The sequence below is a fragment of the Physcomitrium patens genome, chromosome 4 (assembly GCF_059467195.1).
Source record: "Physcomitrium patens ecotype Gransden chromosome 4, ASM5946719v1, whole genome shotgun sequence".
Classification (NCBI taxonomy): Eukaryota; Viridiplantae; Streptophyta; class Bryopsida; order Funariales; family Funariaceae; genus Physcomitrium; species Physcomitrium patens.
In genome coordinates, this window is record NC_143413.1 from 22,257,130 (window position 1) to 22,281,467 (window position 24,338).

At 29.0% G+C, this 24,338-nt stretch overlaps 2 protein-coding genes across 4 annotated transcripts; both read right to left on the bottom strand.

Moving 5' to 3' along the window:
• Positions 1 to 3,682: 3,682 nt before the first annotated feature.
• Positions 3,683 to 5,804, bottom strand: LOC112281049 (D-aminoacyl-tRNA deacylase). Of its 3 annotated transcripts, none has more exons than XM_024517205.3 (2): positions 5,522 to 5,804; positions 3,683 to 5,013 (listed from the first exon to the last, which is right to left on the bottom strand). In XM_024517205.3, the coding sequence occupies exon 2, from the start codon at positions 5,009 to 5,011 to the stop codon at positions 4,052 to 4,054; it is 960 nt and encodes a 319-aa protein (XP_024372973.1). In that variant the 5' UTR covers positions 5,012 to 5,013; positions 5,522 to 5,804; the 3' UTR covers positions 3,683 to 4,051. The 3 variants fall into 3 exon arrangements, with proteins under 3 accessions (XP_024372973.1, XP_024372971.1, XP_024372972.1); XM_024517203.3 differs by having other exon boundaries at positions 5,563 to 5,753; XM_024517204.3 differs by having other exon boundaries at positions 5,486 to 5,712.
• Positions 5,805 to 20,764: 14,960 nt separating this feature from the next.
• Positions 20,765 to 24,176, bottom strand: LOC112281156 (uncharacterized). Its single transcript, XM_024517372.3, has 3 exons — positions 24,051 to 24,176; positions 22,700 to 22,805; positions 20,765 to 21,488 (listed from the first exon to the last, which is right to left on the bottom strand). The coding sequence occupies exons 2-3, from the start codon at positions 22,704 to 22,706 to the stop codon at positions 21,187 to 21,189; spliced, it is 309 nt and encodes a 102-aa protein (XP_024373140.1). The 5' UTR covers positions 22,707 to 22,805; positions 24,051 to 24,176; the 3' UTR covers positions 20,765 to 21,186.
• Positions 24,177 to 24,338: the final 162 nt, after the last annotated feature.

Genomic DNA, 24,338 nt, shown 5'->3' on the forward strand with positions numbered 1-24,338 from the left:
GGCAATGATTTTATGCTTGAACATTACTATTATCATATTAAAAGTAGTCAAAGATGTGAAGTTGCTTAATTCATTTAGCAATAATTTCCTACTTGAATATGCATTTATATCAAAAGTAGTTATAGATGTGAAGTTGCCTATTTTATTTGTAGATAATATCAAGCTTGAGAATCCTTTTATATAAAAAGTAGTCAAAGATGTGAGGTTGCCTAATTCATTTGGCAACAATATCAAGCTTAAATATTCATTTATATCTAAGGAAGTCAAAGATGAGAAGTTATCCAATATGTTTGACAATGATGTCAAGCTTAAGCAGCCACTTATATCAAACATATTCAAAGATGTGAGGTTGCCTAATTTTTTTGGCAATGATATCAAGCTTAAGTATCCACTTATATTAAATGTAGTAAAAAATGTTAGGTTGCCTAATTCATTTGAGAAATTGCCAATCTTGAGCACCATTTTATATTAAAAGTAGTTAAAGATGTGAAGTTCTTTTATTTCTTTGGCAATTATCTTAAGCTTAAGCACCTACTTATATCAAAGGTATTAAATTTACTTGTTTGATAAACCAAAATAATCTCTATAATAAAGGCCTAATAATTATAAAACCATTACTTATAATTTTTTTTTTTTTATAAGAAGAGTTATTATTTTAATCTTTTATCTATTAATAAATTATAAATATATTTTATTTATTTTATTTATATATTTTTTCTAAATTAATATATATATATATATATATTTATATTTATTCTATGGATTCTTTAGTATTACATTGAAGTTTTTATTTTATTTTTTATTTTTTTAAAGATGTATCTTATTTAATTCCAAAATAAAAAAAATTAAAAAATTAAAAAAAATTACTTAAAATCATTATAATTATAAATTTCTATTTAAGTACCTAAATCAGATGATTTTATTTCAATATACAATGCTATTTTTTTTATTTTTTTATTTTATCAAAGATTGTTTTGGTTATAAAGTTCTATAATTTTCTATCTTTATATTTTAGGTAATATTTAGTAAAAATTAAAGCTTATGATAAAAAAATTCAAGAATCTGAATAAAATAATAACTTGATCAACCAATTATTTAGTTAATATATATTTTTGGCTTTTTTTTTGGATATATTTATTTAATTAAGCTTTAGTTAATTTTAATTCATAAAAATGGTTAAAAATATATATATATATATATATATATATTTATTTATTTATTAGGTTCCTTAGCATAATTTTATTTTATCTTCATATATTTTTTTTCAACTTTAGATCTTATTGCATATATAGATAAGATTTTATTAGCTAATATAAAGATAGATACTCCTATCCAGATCCTTTAAATATCAAATTTGATATGAAACTTAACAAAATAAATAAGTTAGAACATCTTAACATGATAAATTTAGTACCTATAAAATTTAGATAATATTAAGTAGCAATTATAGATCTATAATTTATTTTTATTTTTTAAAATTTATTGTTAAAAAAGATGCCAAATTATTTTGGTTCTAATATTATATTTATTTATTTATCTATAAAAAGATCTTTATAATACTTCTAATGAATTTTAATTTATATAAATAAACATACTACAACATGATTTAGAAAATTTTTAATGTAAAATCTAGATAGTTGATTTTAAAGATCTATTTTATTAGATATAAAAATATAAAGTATTGATTTTTTAATTCTTTTATATTCTTAAACTTTGAAATTTTAACTTTTTAGATATCTAGTTATTTATCAAAAAGGGTCATGTATAGAAAGCTCATTGTTCTTAGGTTAGTCTATGTTTTTTGTTTTATATTTATCTAATGGAATTGGTATGATTTAGAAGATTGTAATCTTGTTGATTTTTTTTGATTTATCCTAATTTGTGAAAATAAATTATAACTATCTATTTTTTCAACTATTTCATTTAAATTAGATTACTTTGTTTCTACAACCATTTCAAAATCTTCTAAATAAGATTTAATTATTTCGTGATGTTTTTTATTAATTTTTTTTTATTTTAATATTTTGATTTGTATAGAAATTTTGAGATTAAAATTTATGATTTTTTTAATACTAAGAAATAGATAGATTTTGTTTTTACACCTATATAAAAGAAAAATCTATAAATCTATAAATATTAAATATAAGATTTATCAATATTAAGAACTTTAAATTTTTTAAATCTTAAATTCAAAATAATATATAATTTTAAATATTAAAGTCTAATATAGAATATTAATAAAATATATTGTATAAATACCAATTTTTAAAAAACTCTTATAACTAGATTATAGCTTCATATGTTGAAATCATAATTTTTACAATATATAAAAGTAATAGAAAAGAAATTTGATTTTCATTCATTATTAATAAAAACAATATTAATTATAATTCTTCATTGAAGAATCTCAAAAAAAATCATATGAATAGTATTTAAAAAATAAAAAGATTAGTTGTTTTTAGAAAAAAATAAGATGTCTCTATATTTAAAGATAAAAATAATCAACTTTTTAGCAATGAATTTTAGGATTATTTAATAAAAAATAATTTACTATTTTATTGATTAAGAATTTTATTGCATTGTATAATTCTTTTATAGTAGAATTTTCTTTGATAGAAGATTAGATTCTTATGTTTAGTATTGCAGGATAAAAAATCTCTATAATATCTAAAGAAATTTTTAAAATATGTTTTTAAGTACTTTTTGAGATAAAGAGAAATAATTCTTATTCAGTGTATAATATCTTTGTAAGAAAAAAATTCTTCTTATTAAAATCATTTCAATTAAAGAATCTATTATTTAAAATTTGTTTTAAAATTTTTATTTTATTTTTTAAAAGATAAGAGTCTTTTTCAAAATATTGACTATTTACTTGTGATTCAAAATATAATACTATTTTTTTCAATATAGATTCGAAATCTACATTTAAGAATTATTAAAGTTATTTTATACATTATATAGACCAAAGTGGAAATTTAAATATTTCTTTTTTGATACAATGATTTCTTCCTCTTTGCTTGAGCTTTCTTATTCTATACAAAACTTTATTAAAAGATTTTGACATCATAAAAATAAAAATAAATTGATAAAACAAAATATTTTTTAAATATTTTTTTGTAAATCTTGTTCCATATGTATGTTATAATTAATAGATTTAACTTATTTTTATATTATGTTCTAATATCCTCTTAGTATTCACCCTACATTATCTTTTATATGTGCTTGTATTGTTGTCTATACTTTATTTCTTTTATATAATTTATTTTTTTTATGTATATTTTCTACTTCAAAAGTTTCAACAAAGGTTTAATTTAAATATGATCCATACTATTGTTATCTAAGAAAAAACTATGAATTAAATCAAATACTCAAGTAAAGAGCTTATTAAGATAATTATTTTTTCTTTGTCATTTCCATCTTTGTATTTATTATATTTGAAAAAAAACCTGCATTCTTCCACTAAGTGAAGCCAAATTTTATGATCCAAGAGAAATACCAATAGTAATGGTGATTAAAAATAGAGCATCTACTATACCAAAAATTGATTGAAGAATGTTATCTTTCTTTAGTTTCTAGTAGTTTGGTTTGATCCTTCCTACTCTACATAATTATTTGTTCTACCTAACAACTTTAACAAAAATAAAGACCAAGGACTATTAGACCTTGCACTAAAATATGCACAGCTTGTTAAGTGACCTCTTTATTTTATACTACTAAAAATTTTCTTGCCAATACATGTTGATTTCTGAAATCCTTTTTCAATTTAGACTGTAGTGGGAAAGTGCTAGGTATCACCATTTAAAAATCAGATTCAACATTCAAGTTGATATTGGCGGATGGACTCTTCAATAATACTGCTTTCTTACTTCCTCACACTGTCAATTCCTCCCCCTGTATTTGTGTACATCATTATGTTAAAAGAAATATGTGTGATGAATGAAGCTAAAAGGCCTATTCCTACAACCTTGAACTAAAACGAAGAGTGGTAGATAACCAATCACTTTAATGCCACTGACGTGCTTGTGTGTTGGACAAGAGCAATAGAAGAATCTCAACTAGTGAAATCGCCAGGCTTTCCTACTTTGATGTTTTCCTTGTCCAGGAACCAGGTGATGGCATTCCTTTGCCATGCCTTGAAACTCTTACCATCAAGGTGGACAACCACCTCTCCTCCCGGAAATGCCAGCTTCGTTGCTGCAACTGCCTCAAGGATAGCCTCCTTCCATGTGCCACCAACCTTGTCATAGTCCTTCAGATTAGAAGAAGAGCCTGGATCAGTCATGAGCAGAGAGTAACCTGAGAGCAAATGCCCAACCCATACACCTTCCTTTTGAGCAATATCTCCATGTCGGGGGGCGTAATGACCTCCTCCTAATCCTAACAAAACCTTCTGTCCTCTATGCTCTTCCTCAGACCAACACCCATATGCCTGGCCTCCATCTAACCCTAAGCCTTTGAGGAAGACGGAGGCTATGGTGGCAGCTGCATCCTCCCGCATCCAGTACTCTTCCGTGCTCCCAATCTCCACAAACATTGCTGGTGACTCTGTCCATGGCCCGTGATGTGTTGCCTCAAGTGTGACCTCAAACTCGGGCAACAGCTTGTTCGTGGCAGACAAGGATTTTAGTAATCGAAACCAGGGGCCAATGCGTGGATTCGGTGGTGAGACTCTTCCTGCTCTGCCTCCTGCAGGTGGGTTTTCATGCTTCATCAAGTGTGGTACCCCAATTGGATGCACTGTGAGTGCAGGTCGATTGGATGCCGCGCCGTGCTTGCTCATGAAGATTATTTCACTCACTTTCTCCCCTGTCTGTGACTCCCATCGTTGTTCCAAAAAGTCCTCATGCACCATGTGCTCTTGTAGTTGAATCATGCGCACGTTTCCGGTTTTATACGTGGGGTTGTAGTCGACTTCAGGCCCTCGGCTCCATGAGGAGCAGAGAGATAAAAGGGCGGAAGCAGGACCAACAGAGGCGGGGTCGGCCTTGGAGGCCACCAGCAAAGACACCATAGCTGCAACTCACCAAAAAAAACCTATGAGCTAATTTTATTACCTCCTTTGCTTCACATTGTTCGAATTGTGCTAGACGACCCCAATTTGTAAATGTATGAGTCCAGCAGCATGTAGATTATCAACAAAAAATGGAGCATGACGCAGTGAGCTAAGAACCGAACAAAATCGTCATGCACAGACAAAGCTCAACTCGTCCAGAATCTGGAATGGTAACCATCCTAAACGATAAGAAGAATCAGCAAGGATTCGCATTCCTCAGTCTTCCTGTCGCTTCGAATGCATTTCTCCAAGGAATGCGCCTCGACAAGGTACATGGACACCCTTAACGCACCGTGTCCATACAATTCACAACAATCGCTTTCATCCTAATCTACTTCATGCGACAAAATTTGTAACCAAGATCGCTTGTGAAGGTAACTAGTTCTAAATTGTATTACACTTATGTTTTAAGAGATGACCCAAAACGTCCACCTGCTGATTTTTGAAACATTAGTCAAAGAATCATACTCTCTTGAAATCTCCCAGCAAATTAAATGGATGAATTACACCTCCGTCCGTAATCCTCTCCAAACACGACCAAAACGTCCAGCTCTTCTCCATCAACTCCAGCTAGCAGCCACAATATCACGAGCACACACACACACACACACACACACACACAGCCACTCGCAACCGCAGTCTGATTCAAGGGATCATCGGCAATGTGGTGCGCAATTGAATTGCCCCCCTCCCAACAGAATCGAGTGGCTGCAATTCCCCAGCGAAAAAATTTCTCGAACAAAACCGTTTGTCGATGGCGTTTGGTGAGATGACACCGACGACCCCAGAATTGACAGATTTTCTAGCATTGTGAGGTGACTTAGTGGGGCAGTCTTTGGATGAGTCCTTTCAACTCAGAAAAATGTTCATTTTCTACTTGTTTTCCTTTATGATTCCTTTTTTCTGTTGTGAAATGTTAGAAAGAGATTATTCATATGATAGTGCCCATTATGTAGGATTGTATAACTCAGATTTGAACCAATAACTTTTATTGTTATGGCATTCTTTTTAGTAGTTTAAAGTCATTGTAATTTAGACTATTTTATTTATGTGTGTTTGGATTTATTTTTTTAAAGCACATTTTTATTTTTAGTTTTTTTTTCATCTTCTTGTGTTAATAATTCAAATTGAGGTTTGTTTGTTTAAGATTAGGGAAAGATTTCATATCCATATATTGTGATAACAAAGCATTACTATTCTTTTACTTGTTTATTAATGTGTTATTTCTATTTCATCTTTTAGGGAGATAATAGGATCAATCTTAAATGACTTCATTTTTTTTTTGTTTTATCTCCTAAATCATCTCTAAAATCTTCATGTCTTATCATAATGCCTTTAAAGTTCTTGATGCAACACATTTAAAATCCAAAAACATTGTTAAAAGTTTCAATGTGATATTATTATAGAATTCGTTGTTCATGGCATGATTCTATAACTAAGTTTGTACACTTGGCCAAAAACTCATCTTTACATATTTTATAATTTCATTGTACTTAAAACTTAGCTAAGATTTTTTTTTAAAGAATCATTCTAAAAATAAAATTTTAAAAATGATTTAAAGTCATATAATAGATTAGAATTATTCTACTATATACAATCGAATCTTTTATATATTATCTTTTACAAAATTGAACAAGCTATAATATACTTTTCCATCTATAAATTAAAAAAAATAAATTATGTATCGTTTTTTGGTGGAAGACAATCCACCCTTATCTTAAATGATTTTAAGAATTATATTAGACAAATTTTTCACAACACAATTTCAAACTCGATAACTAAGGTGTTATTGATTTAAAATTTATATACCTTTAAATATTTTACGTGTTTTATTCAAAAAAATTAAAAAATTAAAAATTAAGATATGCATGTTTCTTTATCAGTTTAGAATATATTAACTCTTTTTTGCTATCTAGTCTACAATCCTTTTTAAGATCTATAACTTCTAGTGCTTATCTTTTAAAAAATATATTTTTTATATTTTTAAATTGAAAATTTATATAAAAATTATTTTTATTTAAAATTAGTAAATTTATTTAAGATCTAATTATTAATATTCCATATCTATCCGATAATTTGGTATTAAGGTATTCGTTTTAAACAAAAAATAGAAGGTAAAAAAGTATTTTTATTTTTTGATTCAAGTTTAGATTCTTCATTTTTATATATAAAATATTGGAGTCTATTTTTTTTTCTTTTAAAATTATTCATAATTCAATATTTTTTATTTTATTATTTTAAAAATATTTAATCTATTTTAAAGTGCTTTCATTAATAAGAAAATGAACATGTCAGACTTGATTTTAGTTCAATTAATTCTAAAAGAAATAATTTAATTTAGTATCAAATATTTTTTAAAGAAGATTCTATGAAAAAAATTAAGAATAAAATATTTTCAGTATAGAGTAATCGAAAATTACCTTATTAGATTAGAATTGATATAAACTTTGAAAACATATTGCACTTAGAAACAAAATCAAAACTTATTTACTATGTTATATTCAAAATTTTGTGATTATTAATTTTGTAATTTCATTTAAATTAATAATATTGATTTAATTTTTTTAAATGTTTTTTATAAATTAATAAAATATATATCTATATATATATTCTTTTTTATTCTTTATATAGTATCATTGGTTATAATATAATCTTTAATCTCTTAGATTATTTTGATTATTTTTGTGAAGATATTATACTTAGAATTAATGTGCATACGTGAAAATATATTAAAAATTATTATTTATATTAATATTTTATTTTTATTTTTACTTTTCTATATTATGATACAAATTAATATTAGAGATACAAACATTACTTTGTTATGAATAAACTTGAGCTATTTACATTATTAAAATATATAATATACTTTAAATTTAATAAAAAGAAATTTCTACCTAAATATTATTTTTGATTGAATATTTTTTAATAATTTTATGTTTTGATAATCATATTCTTACTCTCAAAAAAGATTCTAAAGAAAAAAAGAAATAAAAGAAATAAAACAATAATAATAATAATAATAATAATAATAATAATAATAATAATAATAAATTCATAACTTATTTTTTTTCTTAAATAATTAATTTTTTGTATTAAAATTTAGATGTATGTTCCATGGCAAAGAAAAGAAAATATAAAATTATTTGATTAAATTTTATAAATAATTAGAAATATAATACTATTTTTTAAAAATTAAAATTAAAAAAATTAAAACAATTGAATAGATTGTATTCACATAATAATAGAAGAAGATCTACTTAGTAATTTTTTAAATAGAAAATCATAAAATATATAAAAAAATAAAAATAAAAGTGTATCAAGGATATGAATTATAAAGAAATAAAACCTCAATACAGTCTTTTGTCACTCAAAAAGAATAGACATTTATTCATAATTAGTGTTATATTGAAACTAAAATGGCTATTGCAAAAGACAAGAAGACTAGAGACTCTTGAAATAAGACTAAGGACTAGAAAGGCATTGACAAGAATGAAGAAAGCTTCACTCTTACTTCCATATATACTATCTAATTAAGAGCTATGTAGCAACATTCTATAGGCTCTCTGACATGTGACTAATTTATAAGACATATATCTAACTTGAAAGAGAAGTTTAATACATATGTGCCACATGACCAATTTGTACCACAAGCCACTAACATATGCAACATATGACTAATTTGTTAGCCAAGTTTTTAACCTATTAATCAATTATAAACATGTCTAATGTCAAATACACATCTATGGAGCTTTTAAGAAGCTTGACTACAAGATATTATCAAATCTACTTACATTTATCATCTACTTAATACTTCTTATCTAGATAAATATGTATGTTTATAATATTATCCTTCTTTCTAAAGACAAGTTCTGCAAGAAGTGATAATCATATATCAAGGAAGTCGAATGTATGATAATTTATATTTATTTTTACATATGCTTAGAAAAACTTGCTAATGTTCCTTCCATCAAATCTCTTATATTTGTAGATAATGCTTTGTAATACTTTCATCACCTCCATTTCATTAGCTTATACCCTTTGTTATCTATCCATAAACATGCTCAAAGCCAAAAGCAAGTCATTGGCACTTATTCCTCTATATCACTTGAATTAGCTCGTCAAAAATCATCCATTATTCTCAAATTCCAAATATCCTTCAAATTACTTATTAATAATTCATAAAATGAATCCAAATCCTTTTAATCAATGTCACAATGCACAAGGTTTCAAAATTTACTTCCAATTGGACCTTACTTATTCTTCTAAGTCTCTTTCAAATCCTTGAATTTTTTCTCATGCTTTAAACTTGTATACTAGCTTCATAATTCTATTCCACACTTCTTTAACTTCAATTTCTATGAAAATGCTTTCAATAGAAGCACCAAATTTATGTCAAGGAAAAGAATCTCTTTGATAGGATATATATATATATATATATATCCATGGCTGTTGATGGAATATAAGAATACAATTTTTTTAAAAATGATCTCAAATTTATATAAAGATTGCCAAAATGCCTAAGCACTATGCTTAGATTAAATTACATTCACTAATAGAGTTGATTTTTTTTTAAAAAATATACTATTATATTATTTGATTTTTTATCATTTCTTTTAATACAATTAGAACCTTCAAGTGTAATTTAAATGAAGTTGATCTTAATGGAAGCACAATACTAGATGAATCAACCTTTCAAAAAAATCAAACTTCAACTCCAACAAAAAAAATAGAAAAAGAATTATCAAATAGGCAAATGGATTTCCACCATCAACAAACCTCTTCTCACCAAATTAACTACTAAAACTCTGCCACAAATTCAATTCAAGTGATCTAAGATTTTTTTAAAATCTTACAAAGGACATCACTTGTCAACCAAAAATCTTCCTTTGATGTTCCACACTCAACCCAATCTCCTTATTTAAAGTTTTTCCTTTAAATTTACTTGGCAATAGGCCTATTTAGACAAAAATCTTCACCATTGTTCTAATATTTCTTAGAGATTTGTAAGTTTAGTTTGCTAAAATCTAACTTAATTTTTTTCTTGTTTTCTAAAAAAATCCCTCTAAATAAAGGTGAGTAGGTTGATATATGCCTCTTCAAAAATCATTTACCAAAACTATTAAGCTACCAAACTCCTTTCAATATAATCAAAAAATCTAGGTATATCTAACCTCCAAATTATATGCAATTTAAACGTATGAAAAATTTACAACTAAATCTATCTATTTCTAAAATTTTAGCTTCCAAGATAATCTTAATATGATATAAGAGTTGTCCAAGCTTCCAAACCTTCAAATCGTAAGGCTAAAATCCTCTAACCTTCAAATATTGATAAACAAATTGTCCTAAAATTTCAACGGATTAATTTTTTTCCGATTGAAAAGCTTATAATCTAAATCTTCTATTCTCAAATTTTTACATAAAAATTTCTAATAAAAAGAAAAAATCTCTAAAAAAATCCTAGTATATCCAAACTTACAACTTCTTAAGCAATTTGTCTTTCTATTCTTGAAAATCTCCCCTCTTCCTTCATTCTATTACTTCTATACCTCTTTTTACAAAAAAAAGATACCTCTTGATCTCTAATAAGCTTTAATCTCCTTAATAACTGACTTAAATTATAATAGAATTATATTTATTCTAAAAGGTGATATCTTCTAAGCTTAAACAATCCATTCAAAGCAACAATCTTTTATTCTAAATTTCATTCAAATTTGTAAATATATTAATATAATATTTTAATCTCTAATAAATAAAATTAATTAACTTTTAAATAATTTTGATATATTTGAATTAATTGAATCTAGATAATATAGCTCTTAATTTGATAGTATATATGGAGGCAAAAGTAAAGCCTTTTCGATTCTTATCAATACCATTTAAGTCCCTAGTCTTGTTTTAAAAGTCTTTATTCTTCTTGTCTTTAACAATAGTCATTTTAATTTCAATATTATACTAATTTAAATTAAATATCTCTTCTTTTCGAGTCATTTTAGAAAATATAGAGATTTTATTTTTATGATTCATATCCTTAATAGTCTAAGAATAGTATTAACTCATTGTTGTTATTTTATTTTAGAAGTGAGTGGATTATTCTACTTCTATTGTTGTATTTTGAAGGTTGCAAACAATCCACCTTCAAACTATTATCTTTCTTTTCTAACATTGATTTTTTTCTTAAAAAGAGTAAACTATCCTTCTTTATAGAAATTTTTATTTGATATTAGAAGTTGCAGATTATCCTCTTCTAATTTGACTTGTAGATTTTTTTGAGTTGTTTATGGAATGAAAGATTATAGATGTTATTCTTAATAAAAATAAAAAATAGATTTGTAACTATTACAAAACTTTACAAGCTTATCAACATTTTTAGGTTAGAAATCTCATGTATTTCTAATGTCAATTATAAAGATACTACTCCTATATGTATAGAAGAAATCAACAATAAAATTCAAAGTCTACACTAAGAAGTTATCTAGTTGAAAAAAATAAGTAGATCATGTTTTCAACTAAATCCAAAAAATCTTACCACTACAAGTATAAAAGAGATAAGAATAAATATGCCAAAGAATTTTAATTGAAAAATATCAAAATTTTGAAGATTTCTACAATAAGTCAAGTTCTATCTAATGTTGCATCTTTTTTAATATCTTCATGGAGTTACTAAAGTTTGATTAATAAATAAGTTTTTATCTAAGAGTTCTTTCTCTTGGTTTTTAAATTTTATAGAAAAGGATTCACAACTCTTCTATGATTATAATTCATTCTTAGAAGTATTTACAACCACATTTAGGAAAAACAATTGAAAAAAAGTAGCAGAGATCAAACTTGTATTTTTATAATAAGGGTTATATTTAGGTAATACATATGCTATAAAATTCCAAAACCTTACTTGAAACGTGGATTAATTGATTAAATCCTTATCTATAAATTTTGATATGGATTAAAAAATAATATCAAAGATTTATTATTAATAATATAAAAAATATATTTACAAAAATAAGTTATTGCTTAGGCTATTACAAGTAATAATTGAATTTTTAAAAGTTATTAAAAACAAAGAATTGGTTGAAAAAATACAAGTCAAATCATGGCAACAACTTCTAAGTTTTCAAAAGCTTAGTTATCAATGCTAAAATCTATGCGAATAATTACAATGTGTTTCAAATTTCTTCATGAATAAGAGAAGACTCAACATCGTCAAGGAGATTTTTACTTATATTATTGAGAATTTAAATATGTTACTCAATATTTTCCAAAGAAGCAATGTAATTATAGAATGAAGACTATGGTTGCATGAAACAACAATGTATCAAAAATAGGTTTTTTTTAGCTATAATAGGAATTATGCGGCTATAATCTTGTCTAATACATAATAAATATTATATTCTCTCTTCAGATTTTTTACCTTACTTTACACTAGAGGTTTATTTAAGATTGAAAAATTACAAAGTCTTTGCCTTATTAAATAAAAGATTCTTACATTGTTTTTATAAATAAAATTTTTTTTTAACAACAAAAAAGATCTTTAATTAAAAAAACCTTAATACATATATATAAAAATCATAGATGGTTATTTATAAGTTTCTAAAGATGTTATTCATGAAATTATTTCCTTAAACATAGTAGCTAAAGATAATAATATATTAATACTATTTAATATAAATTGATCTCTTTTCAACCTAGTGATTTCATGATTTTAATAATTAGTAAAGTATAATCCTCAAATAGACTAGATTTCTTATAACCTTCATTTTCTTTTATAATTTAACTCAATATTTTTTTAATCAAGTGAAAATTCATAAATTTAATATAACAAAATATTTATTATTAGGTTCAAGAGCTTTTATGAATATTACAAAACAAATATTACCTTTTTTTATAGATTCTAAACCTATTTTTGTCATGGACATATACATGTAAGCCTGTAATTACTTATATAAATAGGTAGAAGTAAGTAGAAGTCAATAGAAGTAAGTAAAAGTAAAGTTAATTCTATAATATCTTCTATAGAAGCTTGGTAGAACCTTCATAGATGATGCTTTGACTTTATATATATCTTTAATTGATTTTATTCATTAGAAACGTAATCAACAAGTTGGCCATGTGCCACACATATTTTTAGCTTAAAGACCAAGCTAACTATGTGGCCTATACATAGAAAAACTTGCCTTATAAGTGAAGGCATCTATCCTACAAAGTCAACACATATTGAAGGTCCTATAGAATATCGCCTTGTAACCCCTAATTAGATAGTGTATATAGAAAGAAGAGTGAAGCCCTCTTCACTCTTGTCAATTCCTTTCTTGCTTTTAGTCTAGTTTCAAGAGTCTCAAATTTTCTTGTTTTTTTGTAATAAGCCATTTTAGTTTCTTTTAAAATATGTACTTCTTTATTTTTATTTTGTCACTTTTTCTTTGATACGAATTTCATTCGTTTCTGCATCATCTTCCAATTCATGTCTTTAATAGATTGATAAGAGTACACTTATAATATTAGAGCTTTATCTTATCTTCATTAAGAATGGATTATCCCTTTCTTATGATAAAATATAAGCATACTAGAAGTTGTGAATTACCCTCTTTTAAACTGATATTATTCTTAATATTTTCTTTGTCTTCAAGTCCTTTCTTCTACTTGTTTTGAGTGATATTAGATATTTTTCTGTATGTTATTATGGTAGAGCTTGTTAAAATGAAGAGTGAAATAGCACATATGCAAGAACAATGGGGGATGTTGATACTTGTAATGCATTAACTTAACTTACCACCATAAGAATGAACAAGAATGGCAAGAAACGACGATATAGAAATGATCAGAGCTGCTTCAACAAGTGCACTAAATCATATCCCTCCACCCATGGTAGAACATCTTTCAAGTGTTAGAAAATCAAGAGTTGCCTTGCTTGAGAAGTTTGATGGTACAAGATCCAAATTTTGAGGATTTATCAATCAAGTACAATACTCTGATTGAACTTTAACCTCAAAGCTATCCAACTCTAGGATCTCAAGTTAGATTCATTTGTAAACTTCTTTCAGGTTCAGGACTATCATAGTTTTTATCTTTTCTTAAATGATAAGATTTAATATTAGATAATCTAGAGGTATTTTTGATAAAATTTTGGTCCATATATGGAAGACATGATGTAATTCGTGTTGCAACCAATAAGATCCATATTTTGTGATAAGGCAATTGATTTGTAATATTATATATTTTACAATTTTGACAACTTACAACGGATATCAAGTAAAATGATGCTACATTTATTGGCCAATTTTTTTATGAATTATAATATAAAATAAAGAAATTGATGCTCAATTTACTTCATCCTCAAACATTGAATCAAGCATTTGATTTTACTGTGAAGTGTGACAATCAACTTTTAAAATTTTAATCTCAAAGTCACATAAGTGAGCTTCAGCATTACTACAATTCAATGGCAACACCAACATCTCCTCAACACATACATTCAAAAGTAGAAGATATGAAAATTGATATGATATGTTTTAAACTTCTTACTGAGCAAGAAAAGACTCATCATCATTAAGAAGGATTGTGCTTATATTTTCAAGAACCTAAAAATGCTACTCAACATTATCCAAAGAAGCAAAAAAATCACAAAATGAAGAGTACAACTGTCAAAATAGACAATGTATGAGAAAATAAATTTATCCAATTATAATAGGGACCGTGCGATTGGAATCTTATAAAATTTCTAATGAAGGTCCTATTCTCCCCTCACAATCTTCTCCTTGTTTTATAATAGATAATTATTTAAGACCTAATAATTATAAAGCTTCTATCTTGATAGATTCAGATGCCTTAGCTTGTTTCTTAGACGTAGAATTTGTTAAAAGTCATAAAATATCATTAATACAAAAAATCAAACTTGTTCATGTAGAAATCATAGATGGTTGTCTATTATCTTCTGGAGATGTTAGTCATGAAATACTTCTTATAGATGTAAGAATAAATGATCATAGTAGTTGCATAATCTTTAATATAGTTAGATCTCCCTCTAATCCAATCATTTTAGGTTTATCATTATTAGAAAACTATAATCCTTACATAGATTGGATTTCTTGTATACTTAACTTTTCTAAAAGTATAATTAAGAGCAAAATGAATCCATTAGAAAGTCATAAGTCTAATACAATTAAACTCATGTTTGTAGGTATAAGAACTTTCTTGCATGCTGCAAAAAAAGGGTCACCTTGTGTCATTTATGCCACACTTATTTCTAATGATGTGAAGACTTCAAGTGGCATTCCTAGCCAATATCAAGAGTTTAAGATATATTTGAGAATCAAAATGCGGATACTCTTCTACAACATTGTCTCTATGATTATTCAATTGATCTTAAAGAAGGAGTATAAGTGCCATTTGGACCAATATATTATTTATTACAAAATAAATTGGCTAAATTTAAACAATATATTAAAGAAAATTTAGCCAAGAATTTCATATGCCATTTCAAATGGTGAGCAAGAGCTCTAATCTTACTTGTGAAGAAGAAAGATGGGTCATTGTAGATGTGTGTTGATTATTGAGGACTCATTAAGTTCACCATTAAGAATAGGTACCCTCTACTTTTGATATCTTGACTTCTTGATCAACTAAATCAAGTTAAGATCTACATAAAAGTAGATCTATGAAGAGCAAACAATGTAGTACATATTAAAGAAAGAAATGAATGGAAGACTATGTTTTGAACTAGGTATAAACATTATGAATACAACGTCATGCCTTTTGGACATATAAATACACCGACATCTTTTCAACATCTAATAAATGATGTTTTTTTTAGAATTTTTAGACAATTTTTTTTATTTGTTATCTAGACATTATTTTAATATATTCTAAGAACAAAGATAAATATAAACTATATGTTTTTCATGTGTTATAAAAATTAAGAGATACAAGAGTCTATACCAAGATAAAAAAAAAAAAAAAAAATGTATTCCACACTACTCAAGTCGACTACTTAGGATACATCATTTCAAATGATGGACTTGTGATGAATCCTAAGAAAGTTCAAACTATTATAGATTGGAAGATTTCAAAGACGGTAAAAGATGTCCAATAATTTTTGGGCTTTGTCAATTATTATCAGATCTTTCTCAAAGAATTTTCTTAAATTCTAGCTCTACTTATACGTTTGACTTATAAAAATAAACTGAAATAGAGAAAAGAAGCTAAAGCATTCTTTGAAACTTTAAAGTTATCTATTATTTTTATATCAATCTTATATCGCGTCAACTTTTTTGATGCATTTTTTATGGAAACAAACGCATTAGACTTTCTTTTGAGTGTTGTATTATGACAAATAGAAGCAGATGATAAACTTCATCCAATAGCTTTTCATTCTAAAAAACTTTTAGCAGCAGAGATTAACTATGAAATCTATAATGAAGAGCTTCTTACAATTGTGGATTCATTTCAAGAATGGCGTCATCATCTTGAAGGCATTTCTAATCTAGTCATCGTATATACAGATCACAAGAATCTCAAGTATTTCATGTTAGCACATGTTTTAAATTGTTACCAAGCTCCTTGGAATATGTCCTTATCATGATCACATATCGACCTAGAAAATAATAAGGTTTGTTAGACGCATTTTCTAGATGTTCTTATCTTATACTTTAAGAAAGAGATGCATATTTTGATCACTAAAGAATAATTTTCTTGAAGCCACAGCATTTTCATCTTCGAGTAATGAAATCAACATTGACTGTTTATTTCACCCTTATGAAAAAAATCCAATCAAGTATGTCTTCTGATCCTCTCGTTCACAATATCAAGAATCGTTCTTCTAAGTCCCAAGATACTTCTAAATTTGAGTTCAAAAATAACCTACTATATTTTGAAGGTTGATTATATGTTCTAAAAGGAGAAGCACAATTATGTGTTCTTCAAGTACGTCACGACTTTCTAGCAAGGTGACATTTTGGATACAACAAGACTTTGGAACTTATATCTAGAGATTTTTTGTGGCAAACAAATGTGAAAGGATGTGAAAGACTTTATTCAGTCATGCGACATTTGTTCAAGATCAAAAACTCCTCATCATTGATTGTACGGACTTCTTCAACCATTATCCATTCCAAAACAACCATGATCTTTTGTTTCTATAGATTTCATCATGGATCTTCTAATCTCAAGTTCTTATGACTCTATATTTGTGATAGTAGATCATTTTATGAAGATGGCACATTTTATACCATGTACAAAATCTATCATACATGAAGAAACAACTAAATTCTTTCTTGACAATATCTATGTCATAGACATATGCATGTAAGCCAATAATTATATATATAAATAGGTAGAAGTTAGTAAAAATAGGTAAAAATAAGTTAATTCTATAATAACTTCTATAAAAGCTTTCTAAAAGCTTCATAGACACTGCTTTGACTTTATAGGTATCTTAAATTGACTTTTTGGATTAGAAACGTGGTCAACAAGTTGGCCATGTGCCACACATGTCATTAGCTTGAAGACCAAGCTAACTATGTGGTTCACACATAAAAAAAAATTGCCTTGTAAATCAAGGCATGTGTCTTACAAAGTCAATACATATTGGAGGTCCTATAGAACATTGCCACATAGCCTCTAATTAGATAGTATATATAGAGATAAGAGTAAAGCCCTCTTCAAGCTTGTCAATTCCTTTCTTGCTTCTAGTCTAGTTTCAAGGGTCTCTATTTTTCTTGTCTATTGATAATAGCCATTTCACCTTCTTTCTTAATATATATATTGAGTTATTTCTATTTTGTCATCTTTTTTTGAAGAAATTCTTAATTATTTATTTATTTTTATGAAATTCTTGTCCTTGACAATCTATCACTATCATGGATTACCCAAAGATATTATATTAGATAGGACAACTTAGTTTGTATCAAGATTTTGGCAGATTCTTTTCAAGATTCTAAAAGTAGATATAAAACTATCTTTGACATTGTATCCTTAAATTGATAGATAAATGGAGCATGTTAATTAAGTTTTGGAGTAATATTTAAGATGTACTATCAACTACGAATAAGATGATTAGACAACTCTTTTGCCATTGGTAGAGTTTGCTTATAATAATACAGTATATTTTTTTATAAAACAAACACCTTTCTTTACCAATTATGATTATCATCCACGACTTGATACTTTTAACTTTTCAAAAGCTGATAATCCTACAACAAAAGATTTGAAAAATTATTTGTAAGAGCTACATGTAATAATGAAGGCGTAATTAAAAGAAGCTCAAGAACAACGAAAGATCAATGTAGATGTCTATCAAAAGGAACAACCACCATTCTATGTGGTTGACAAGGTATGGTTACTTCATGGCAATATTAAGACCACTCATCCTTGTGACAAGTTAGACTATTGTAGGCTTGGACCATTTCCTATTTCTATACAAATCAATCCAGTTGCATATCGATTATACCTACCAGAATCAATGAAAATCCATCCAATATTCTACATGTCTCTTCTTGAACCATACAAGATAGTAAACATACCAAGAAGAAGACAAGCTCCACCTCCTCTTATTGAAGCAAACAATAATAAATAATTCAAAATGAAAGAAGTTTTAGATTCCACGATCTTTTCTATAAAAAAAAATAAGATCAAGAAAAGATAACATTCTACTTTCAATCCTTGTTTGTAGCTCCTTTGTATTTATGATGCTAAAAAGATGGAGAATCAAGAACCAATAGATTCAATTGAAAAGCCTTTCTTTGCGGACCTATCGAACAAGACATTGTAATTGTCATAACCTTTAAGACGACGCAATTGAGATGAAGATTCTCAAAAATGACATATTTTTTCTTGAATAGATGGCAAAATATAACGCGTTTAGTATCACAACCTTGGAAGAGACTTCCAATGTTTTGTAATTTTATTAGAGGTAGGAATAATTCTTGACGATATTCTAAATATTTTATTTGAAAGAAGTTATGAAGGCCTCAACAACAATCAAATAATAGGGTGGTCTTCTTGCTCTTATATGGGACACTATCGATTGTTGAGAGGCCTTATCAACTATTTTCAAAGAAAATAAAGATCTCAGTATGAAGCGAATACAATTTGTCGCATCATAGATTTTTTTAATATATGATGACTGCTCTTCATAGAACTCATCTCTAAAAAGAGGAGTAATGTCACAGATATATACGTGTAAGCATGTAATTACTTATATAAATAGGTAAAAGTAAATAAAAGTAAGTAAAAGTAAAATTAATTCTATAATATCTTCTATAGAAGCCTCTTAGAAGCTTCATAGATACTACTTTGACTTTATAGGTATCTATAATTGACTTTTTAGGCTAGAAATGTGGTCAACAAGTTGGCCATGTGCCACACATATCGTTAGTTTAAAGACTAAGCTAATTATATGACCCTCACATAAAAAAACTTGCCTTATAAGTCAAGGCATGTCTCCTACAAAGTCAACACATATTAGAGGTCCTATAGAACATTGCCATATAACCTCTAGTTAGATAGTATATATAGAGATAAGAGTGAAGCCTTCATCACTCTTGTGAACTCCTTTCTTGCTTCTAGTGTAGTTTCAAGAATCTCAAGTTTTCTTGTCTTTTGGCAATAAACCATTTTAGTATCTTTTAAGATATGTACATCCTCATTTCTATTTTATCACTTTTTCTTTGATACGGATTTCATTGATTTATGCATCATCTTTCAGTTCATGTCCTCGATAATTTTTGATGGTAGAAAGACTTCAAGTGGTATTTCAAGCTAATACAAAGATTATCACAACATTTAAAAAAAATGTATATATTCATCTAGAATATCATCACTATAATTATTCAAATGATTTTCAAGAAAGAACTGAATAACCATTTGGTCCAATCTATAGCTTATTATAAAATAAGTTGACTATACTAAAAGAGTATATTAGCAAGAACTTAGCTAAAAACTTCATATGTCAATTTAAATCTCTAACAAAAGCTCCTATCTTATTAGAAAAAAAAAAAAAAAAAAAAAAAAAAACTTTTGTAGATGTGTAGATAATTGAGGACTCAATAAGATCACTATCAAAAATAAATATTCTTTATCTTTGATTTTAGGACTTCTTAATCAATTCAATCAAAAAATGATTTATACAAAAATACATCTACAAGAAGTATATAACCTAGTCCATATTAAAGATGGACATAAATGAAAAAAATATGTAAAATTAGGTATATACTTTTCAAATATAATGTCATGTCTTTTGGACTCATGAATATACTAGTTGTTTTTCAACATACAATAAATGATTTTTTTTGTAAGTTTCTTGATGATTTTATCATCTCTTATTTAGAAAATATTTTAATCTATTCTAAGAACATAGAAGAGCATGAACTTCATACTTGTCTTATGTTATAAAAACTTAGAGATGCAAGATTATAGGCTAAGATGGAAAATGTGTATTTTACATTATTCAATTTGATTTTTCAAGATATATCATTTCAAATGTTCTTTAGAAGCAATCAAATTCATTACTTTTCAATGCAAAAGTAAGCTTATTAAACAAAATAAAAACCACCAATTTCAAATACATATTTTGAAATATTAATGAAAAAAATAGCAACATAGTTTATCTTTTTTTATCTATTTTTGTTCATATAGAACTCAAATTCTTTAATATTCATCCAAACAATACTATTTTCCAATTTTATACACTATAATGTGAAACATGCACTAATATGGTTTTTAAAACTCAATTATCTTAATCACATCTTTATATGTCTTGTACATTCTGTTTTCTTGATGGTTTCAAATTCAAATAACATTCTGGTAAACAATTAGATGGTAAATATAATTGCATGGGTGATTGCACATGGTCATCACAACATGTTAAATAAGGAGCAGATATGCAATTTGACGGGACTTTGTTGGAGCATAATGTTTTGGAATAGCCTTATAATTTCGACACTAATATACACAACCTTGTTAGATATAAATCATGAAAAACACACGTATATTGATTCACACTGTGCAATCTTTGGACTGACAAGTATCTTAATACACACACATGTCCCTTCGCCTGGATGGATGTCCTCGCCTGATCCACAAGATTCACTTCCCCCTGGTTTGGGTGTAGGGGAGTGCCCTGTCGGTATCGTGCGATTCTAAAGTGCACCCCAGTCATTCTCTGAGACAAGGGGAGCAAACCATTCTCCCATCTCTGACCGCCGCAAAGCGGGACCCTGTAATCCCCCATCGATGTCCCACGATCCCACACTCGGCCTCGCTTGAGCTTGTCTCAGGCAACACAACATGCTGTCACCAGCAGCAGCCAAACCTGCACAGCCACGCCGAAAGGCACAGCCCGTGCCTATGCACAGGTCCATCACACAACGGCCCATGCTGGCTACCACTCCCAATAGCCTACCTCCACAGTCACGGACGTGATCCGCAGTCATGGCCACACCTACATTCACCACAAACCCAGTTAGCAGTCGGCAGGTTCTGTCCTACTGTCCGGCAAACCATAGTGAATTCAGTTGACGCGCTCCGGGAGCCGTTCCAACACATGACGACCGATGCTGCCAATCATCAGTTGCGTGCGGCTCCAACGTTCTTTTCAACGAAACCATCGATCTCTGATGAGGTAGCTGTCTGATACACACACAAATCTAGAGACGGCATTGAATGCGTAAGGAGTCTCGAACACCGTCGAGTTCATGCACTGCTGCTGACGGAACTACCAATTTCAAACGAGATTGATCTTTGGTTTACGCACACATCAAGACACAAGATACTTTCAAATGATGCACTGTACAGATTCAATCCACCTCTACGACTCCCCAGCATTCAACGACGCTAAAACAGCTAAGTCATTCCGCGAGAAAGCGGCAGACGCACAACAGTCTGCTCACAATTCATTAAACAACACCATCTGGTTTCCTCACATTTAATCAACCAACTCAAGCACTGAAAGAAACTCATGATGCCACCCTCAACTTACTTTTGATCAAAACACCTTCACCTCCTCCACCTCCTCTGACTGAACTCACTCACTTACTTGCTCACTCGATCACTCACTCGCAGCCGCTGAAATGATCGGGGCAGGAACAATGACGGAATATAAGGACTCGCGCTCCAACTTATAGCCTTCGCTGATCCGTGGCCCTTCGAAAATGGCAAACAGGTCAGCTGGCTCGTCCCTCGTCGTCTTCGACTGGACCAAATAAATGTTCGGCCGCGACTTCTCTCGCATAAAATGAACGAATGAACGAGAGAACGAATTAATCCATGGATTGATGAATGGATGGATGAGTCGATGTTCCACTCAATTATCCACGCCCCTGGACTTGTTTAACGAAATGCAAGGGGTGAAAATAAAGAAGCAGTGCTTCCGTTTTTGGTCCGGACCAATGGAAGTGGCTATCTCATTGCCATGGCCACTTCCATGGCTCGGACCAATGGGAGTAATGTGCTATTCAATGGAAGCACTTTACTCCCATTTCATGGTCCGGGCCATGGAAGTGGTCATTCCATTTCGTGCTCCTTACCATGAATTGATACTATTCCATTAGTTGCACCTTACTCCCATTAATCCGGACCATGAAATGGAAGAGCCCATAGAAGGTATTGCCATCGCCTTCCCTGCACTATTCCAGGTTTAGGATTGGAATCTACCGGCCATAATTGGTGGTCCCTGCACGAAGTCCAAATGCGTCCAATTGGTGGTCCCTGCACGAAGTCGGATTGTGCAGAGACTCCGTGGGTGGGTTGGAGAAGTCTCCTGCCACACCCGGGGGTCGGAGATATAAAGCTATCTTTGAGTAGCTAATGTAAAGATAGAAACTCCTATCAAGATCCTTTAAATATCAGATATGTTATGAATCTTAATAAAATAGACATGTTAGAACATCCTAACATGATAAATTTAGCACCTATAAATTGTAGACAATATTAAGTGGCAATTATAGAATAAAATTTAAAAATTTATTTTATACTTTAAATTTTTGTTTTAATTTTATTGTTAAAAATGATGCCAAATTATTTCGGTTCTAATACTATCTTTTATTTTTCAATCTATAAAAAGATCTTTATAATACATCTAATGAATTTTAATTTATATGAATAAACATGTTACAACATGATTTAGAAAATTGTTAATGTAAAATCTGGATAGTTGATTTTAAAGATCTATTTTATTAGATATAAAAATATAAAGTATAAAAATAACCCCAGCTCGGCCACTCGCTCACAAACAACACACACTCAGAGCAGTTCAACCCAAGCTCCTGTTGAAGTGAATAACAATCAAGGTATTAAGTAGCCCATTGAGTTGGCACTGTTCCCAGAAAGAGAAGTAGCCCTCCGACAGAAGGCAAAAACAAGGTCTACGTGAGGGCTCTAGGGTTCTGTGAATTGGCTGTATGTTGATGTTGGAGTCAACCATGGGTGTTCCTGGCACAAAGCCATCCCATCTCCCTCAGATCCACTCAAATCCATGGATCAATGGATGAACACAATTCTAAGAAACGGGCAAGTGAAGAGAGAAGGGGAAATCTTGAAATTTGAAGCTGTGTTCTTTCAAACAAACAGGAAATCATCGTCATGGTCATCGTCATCACCACCATGAAAACGACAACAGGCTATGAGAATGAGAATGAGAAGGGAAAAAAAAAAAAAAAAAAAAAAAAAAAAACACGATAAAACAAATCAATCAACCAATAACAAGCATGCACTGGTACATAAAAATAAGCAGTGACATCTGTGATAAAGAACGAAAACGTGTATTTCAAAAAAAACACAATAATAACAACATCAACAATAAACAAAATAACAAAATCAAGTTTTCATAGATAAGAAATGAAAACTGCAATGCCGAAAAATAAAGCTACATAAGTAAACAAACATACGCCACAAACCACAAAACAAATTCCACCAATACTCAAGAACACAGTTTTTCAGACAAATATGTAACAATACCCCAAAAATAATAACAAACACACAGAAAACGGCGTCAGTTGGGATCCACCTCGTAACTGAACAGCGTCCAGGGGTGTGGGATGGGCTGGCGTGGGTTAGCGGGGGAAATACAAAAAAGCGACGGGACGACGGGACGGCGTGTGGCTGACAAGGTGGCCCGCGGGGTGGGGAGGCTGCGTCCAACTCAAAATCCAACTCCAGATCGAGCATCACCAGCGCCAGCTCAGGCAGAGCGTGGCAAGGCGGGTGGGCTTTCCACCCATCCCCACAGTCGACGTTCGGGGTCCACTGACGCGCACACTCTTTTCCGGTTACTCTCTTTGCATTGTAGGGGGGC

Coding starts and splice junctions, on each gene's coding strand:
- LOC112281049 (XM_024517203.3), bottom strand. CDS start 5,614: ATGGAGAAGAGCTGGACGTTTTGGTCGTGTTTGGAGAGGATTACGGAC. Junction 5,014..5,562: donor GGAGAGGATTACGGACGGAG/GTGTAATTCATC, acceptor GGTGAGTTGCAG/CTATGGTGTCTTTGCTGGTG.